General features: G+C 40.0%; 1 protein-coding gene across 1 annotated transcript in view; it reads left to right on the forward strand.

Annotated features, from left to right (window-relative positions):
- The window catches only part of ALG8 (ALG8, alpha-1,3-glucosyltransferase), a 48,609-nt gene that overhangs the window by 13,843 nt on the left and 28,486 nt on the right, over positions 1 to 6,280 (forward strand). Inside the window, exons 3-4 of the mRNA XM_011989712.1 lie at positions 1,537 to 1,730; positions 4,533 to 4,713. Of these exons, the coding sequence (XP_011845102.1) occupies positions 1,537 to 1,730; positions 4,533 to 4,713 (375 nt within the window). The remainder of the gene's footprint in view (positions 1 to 1,536; positions 1,731 to 4,532; positions 4,714 to 6,280) is intronic.

The raw sequence follows: 6,280 nt of genomic DNA on the forward strand, positions 1-6,280 counted from the left end.
AGTGAAATGGCACGATCTCAGCTCACTGTGACCTCTGCCTCCTGGGTTCAAGCGATTCTCCTGCCTTAGCCTCCTGAGTAGCTGGGATTACAGGCACCCACGACCACATCCAGCTTTTTTTTTTTTTTTTTTTGTATTTTTAGTAGAGACAGGGTTTCACCGTGTTGGTCAAGCTGGTTTTGAACTTCTGACCTCAGGTGATCCACCTGCCTCTGCCTTCTGAAGTGCTGAGATTACAGGTGTGAGACGCTGTGCCCGGCCCAGGGAGTTTTTTTTAAGGCAAATTTTGTGTGAGTTTTCTGTGAGTTTCAATACCATATATATAGTATTTTATATGTGCATGTAAAATGGAATACCATAACCCATGAGGTAGATCCTACTATCCTTGTTGTATAGGTGTGAAAACTGAGACTCAGGCCGGGCGCAGTGGCTCACTCCTGTAATCCCAGCACTTAGGGAGGCCAAGGCAGGCGGATCATGAAGTCAGGAGATTGAGACCATCCTGGCTAACATGGTGAAGCCCTGTCTCTACTGAAAATACAAAAAGTTGGCTGAGCATAGCGGCGGGTGCCTGTTTTCCCAGCTACTCTGGAGGCTGAGGCAGGAGAATGGCTTGAACCCGCGAGGTGGAGCTTGCAGTGAGCCAAGATCGTGCCACTGTACTCCAGCCTGGGCAACAGAGCAAGACTCTGTCTCAAAAAAAAAAAAAAAAAGAAAAAGAAAACTGAGACTTACATAGATCTAATAAAATATACGATTCTAAAGCTTATATATTTTCATATGATTTCTGTTTTCATTTACTTGTTAGCAACTGTTCATTTAACTAATGGTTATTTGATCCCAAACAACATGTCAGGCACTTACTAAATGCTGAAGATACAAAACGAAAAGGATAGTTTCTGTTCTCCAGGATCATATAACTTAGTGAAACAAAATATAATAGCATTTGTGTACCATTTTGTTGTTTATAAATATGTTTCATATGTATTATCTCATTTAATCTTCATAATACCTCATTTTACAAATAGGGAAATTGTGTGTCTAAGGCAGAATTTGAACCTAAGTTAGTGAATTATTTGTTATTTAGATGAGTAGAACTATGTCATAACCAAGTTTATCAACTCCAGGTTTCAAATTAATTTCCTTTAAGTATAGTTGACTCTATTTAAGGAAATTGAAGACCATGTTAAATAATTTAGAAGACAGATTTTAGTGTTCTGTTCAGTCTTACATAGGAATTGTTCTGTTAATTTAGGGCACATTTTAAGTGCAATTGCATTTCACTGTGGGTTTTTTTTTTTTTTTTAAATTAGAGACAGGGTTTCACCATGTTGCCCAGACTGGTCTTGAACTCCTGGACTCAAGCGATCCACCTGCCTAGTCCTCCCAAAGTGCTGGGATTACAGGCATGAGCTACCACGCCCAGCCTCATTGTGCTGTTTTAAAGACCACAGAATGAAAAATTTTAAATCTTTGCACCATCCTTGCTTATTCAGTTACTTAGGATACGTTTGGTCTTCTTTTTTTTTATCACAGGCAACTTCAGAGTGGACGTTGGATTACCCCCCTTTCTTTGCATGGTTTGAGTATATCCTGTCACATGTCGCCAAATATTTTGATCAAGAGATGCTGAATGTTCGTAATTTGAATTACTCCAGCTCAAGGACCTTACTTTTCCAGAGATTTTCCGTCATCTTTATGGATGTACTCTTTGTGTATGCTGTCCATGAGTAAGTCTGGAGCATGTCATTTTGTATGGAAGATATTGAAGAAATATTACAGTGTTAAGTAGTATTAACTTATTCCTGATTTAGGAGGAGCAAAGTTTATATGATAGCAAATGCTAGAACAATGAAAAATTGTATTGTGCTTTGAACTACATGTTTAAATCTCTCCAGCTGAATCTTGTGGAATAAATGGGGATAAGGTGGAGTTACAAGGCAGAGGTAGAACAAGAGATTATGAATGTTGTGAAAAGAAGTAGTCCCAAGTATAGTCCTAGGGCCATTTCTCCCACCCAGAATAGCTCCATATGTTTTTCTTTGCTTCCTTGCAGCAGGCCCCCAGAGGCTTCCGTCACCTACCCTATTTTGGGGGATGCACATGGTACATGCACGGTAGCGCACACATATGCATTGTGCTAATCACCAAAGCCTGCTTTTACTGAGCTTTCATTCTAGTAAACTCAAGAAATTTCACTGAGTGCTTTTAGTTGTTTCCGTATGCTTTCCTTCATGAAGACTCTTCATTATTTTAAATTATGCTTATGTTTTAAATTTTTGTTTTATAACTTCTACTTATAAGTTAATTTTAAGTATTGAATACACATATATAGAATGTCTTGCACAGTGACTTCCAAGTACTAAGTTTCAGTTTCAGTTAATGTCAGTTTCCATTCTTTCCTAATTTTTTTTTTTTTTTCCCAAGATGGAATCTTGCTCTGTCGCCCAGGCTGGAGTGCTGTGGCACGAGCTCAGCTCACTATAAAACTCCACCTTCTGGGTTCAAGCAATTCTCTTGCCTCAGCCTCCTGAGTAGCTGGGATTACAGGTGCACACCACCATGGCAGGCTAATTTTTGTATTTTTAGTAGAGACAGGGTTTCACCATGTTAGCCAGGCTGATCTTGAACTCCTGACCTCGTGATCCACCCACCTCGGCCTCCCAAAGTGCTGGGATTACAGGCGTGAGCCGCTGTGCCGGCCTCATTCTTTCCTAACTCGTAAGCTTGCTGATGTGATTGTGACAGAACAGTGACTAGTGTTCATTTAATGACCCTTGTCATAAATGGATCGTTTCTGTTTGTGAGGCCCTCTACACTGAACCCTTGCCCCAGTCAGTAAAGAGTCCCTTGGGAATGTCTTAACCCTTGCACATTCTCATTGAATAATCCCGTTTGAAACCCTTCCTTTCAATCTGTTTATGACCTGGCAAGAGTTGAAAGGGAAAGTAATTTTTAGTATACTCTTTTTAACTCAAAATGTTTGAATTCAGGCTTCCAGGGAAAGAGTATACCAGCACAAAGGGAGAGGAAATAGAATTCATTTCCATCTGCAAAGTAGAGGGAATAGTTAAAAAGATTGTTGAAAAGCCGGGCATAGTGGCTCATGCCTGTAACCCCAGCACTTTGGGAGGCCAAGGCTAGTGTACTGCTTGAGCTCAGGAGTTTGAGACCAGCCTGGGTACCATGGTGAAACCCTGCCTCTACTAAAAATACAAAAATTAGCCAGCTCTGGTTGCCGAGGACTGTTGTCCCAGCTACTTGGGAGGCTGAGGCAGAGGATCTCTTGAACCTGAGAGGTCAAGGCTGCGGTGAGCTGTGATTACGCCACTGCACTCCATCCTGGGCAACAGGCTGAGACCCTGTCTCAAAAAAAAAAAAAAAAATTGAAATCTGTGTGTCAGTTCCCAGAACCAAGCATGATATACAGATTATTAACTTACTGAATTTTCTTAATGACCCTGTAAGTTTATTGCCTCTTCATGAGGGAACTGAGGCTCCATAGGGGAAAAGGAGGATACCTTTGCTAGTCCCCCTTTAATTGCATCTATTATTTGTTTTAGATTTATAATGTTAGAATTTGCCACTATTCAAATGTAACACATTTAAAATATCGTCCATTGTAAAAACTTTGGAAAAGCACACACACACAAAGTAAAAATGATTCATACTCCCCCACCTGTACTAACCACTATTAACATTTTGGTGTATGTTAGTTTAGTCTCTTTTCTGTGTTCGAATATAATTTTCATAAAATAAAAATAGTATTTTACTGTTTTGTCACCTGCTGCTGTTGTCACTTAGTAATATATCTCAACATTTAAATGTCATGCATTTTTACATAAGGGTTTTTAAATTATCATTTGGACCGTCAGGAGCTGCACATTTGCAGTTCTGTTCTTAATTTGGCTGGTATTATGTGATACATAATTTAGAGTGCTAAATCAGCCTGGTCTGCAGTTTCTACTCTTAAGGACTGAAATAATGTATGCTCTCTCAATTTTCAAAATCCCTACTTTGGGGTTTACGTGACTTTTTATTTTTAATTTTATTAAATGAAGACTTTGTTTTAGATCAGCATAGCTTAGAAAAAGACATGGAATAGGCCCTGAGGTCCTTGTTTGTGCTACCCCCCCCTTTTTTTTTTTTTCTAGTGACAAGGTCTTACTATGTCTCCCAGGCTGGCCTCAGACTCCCAAGCTCAAATGGTTCTCTCACTTCATCTTCCTGAGTAGCCAGGCACCTGCCACCCTGCTCAGCTTGCTGTGACCTTTTTAAGAAATCAAGAATGGCATGGACTCTGGGATGCCAGGGCAGGAGGATCGCTTGAGCCCCGAAGTTTGAGATCAGCCTGGGCAACATAGTGATACCCTATCCCTTCTAAAAAAAGAAAGAAAAATTGGAAAAAAAAAAAAAAAAGAATGGCACGTAGTTTGTCAGGAATGACTAATGTATCATAGTTTACTCTGCAGAAGTGATGTTCCAGTGAAGAGCAAAGTTGTTTCTGTTTCTTTCCTAATGTTTCAATGTAGGTGCTGTAAATGCATTGATGGAAAAAAAGTGGGTAAAGAACTTACAGAAAAGCCAAAATTTATTCTATCGGTATTACTTCTGTGGAACTTCGGGTTATTAATTGTGGATCGTATCCTTGATATTCTATGTACTATTCCCTTACTTATTCTGATATATACTAATATAAGATTAATGTTTTCTGTAATAATGATTGGAGATGTGAGCTGCTTCTGAAAATGGGTGTGGGGTGGGTTAGTAGGCTCACGTAACTGTGTGGTCTCTGCCCAACTTCACTGGACTCTGAGGTTAGAGTATTTCATTTCTGAAAAATTAGTGGGATATGTGAGAACCAGCTAAATCATCAATAAAACAACGTACTGAGATTGTGAACTATTTTTATATTAATCTGATATATATATTCAATAGTTTTATAACACGTTATTCCAAATACCTTTAATTGGAAAAGGCATATCACAGTGTGCGTGTGGGAATGGTCAGGCATTCGTGCTTTTCTACCATCTTGGCTTACCACATATTAAAAGGCAAAGTTTTTAAATTCAAGGCTTCTGAATGTAATTAAAATCCTCGTAATGGACGCTAATAGTTGCAGTTTTCATAAAGGTAGCCTGGTGTGGAGGAAAGCACCCAGACTCTGGTTTCAGTGTAACCTGAACTCAAATCTTAGTTGCCATCAGCAGCTTTAGGACCATGAGTGGATGAATGTCTCTGAGGCTTAATCTCTTAATCTCTAAAGTATCTCTAAAGAGGATAATTCTAAATACCTCACAGGTTCATTGTGAGGCTTAATACATAAGATTGTATATGTCCTATAAACAATGCAATGCTGCATGCAGGTGGCTTTACTAGCAGTTAGGTACCTTCCTTTCTCATCCCTAATTCTAAAAAACAAATAAAAAACTTCTTGCCTCTTAGCTGTGGGGCCTTTAAGGTAGAAAAGGTAGGAAAAACCTGGGAAAGTTTTGTTTTTCTTCTCAAACATAAATTTCTTTTTAAATGAAAAAAATATATATATATTTAAATCATCATCTAGTCTAAGATGTCATTGAACATTAAGTTTCTTTCCTTTTTTTTTTTTTTTCCTGAGACAGTCTTGCTGTGTTACCCAGACTGGAGAGCAGTGGCACAATCTCAGCTCACTGCAATGTCCGCCTCCTGGGTTCAAGTGATTCTTGTGCTTCAGCCTCCCAAGTAGCTGGGACTACAGTTGTGTGCCACAACATCTAAGTTTTGTATTTTTGGTAGAGATGGGGGTTTGCCATGTTACCCAGGCTGGTCTTGAACGCTTGGTCTCACGTGATCTACCCATGTCAGCCTCCCAAAGTGCTGGGATTGCAGGTGTGAGCCACCACGCCCCCACATGTAAGTTTCAACTAAAGATTTGACTATGGTGTTTGCTTTGGCAAAATGGGAATGATACAGAGATTAGCAAAACTAAAAATATGTATTTAGGCCTTGTGCAGTGGCTCACGCCTGTAATACCAACACTTTGGGAGGCCAAGGTGGGGGGATCACAAGGTCAGGAGTTCGAGACCAGCCTGGCCAACATAGTGAAACCCCATCTCTACTAAAAACACAAAAAAATTAGCCGGGTGTGGTGGTATGCGCCTGTAGTCCCAGCTACTCAGGAGGCTGAGGCAGGAGAATCGCTTGAACCCAGGAGGAGGCGGAGACTGCAGTGAGCCAAGACTGCGCCATTGCACTCCAGCCTGGGTGACAGTGAGACTCCATCTCAAAAAAAAAAAAAAAA

This window comes from Mandrillus leucophaeus, unplaced genomic scaffold (assembly GCF_000951045.1).
Source record: "Mandrillus leucophaeus isolate KB7577 unplaced genomic scaffold, Mleu.le_1.0 Scaffold360, whole genome shotgun sequence".
Classification (NCBI taxonomy): Eukaryota; Metazoa; Chordata; class Mammalia; order Primates; family Cercopithecidae; genus Mandrillus; species Mandrillus leucophaeus.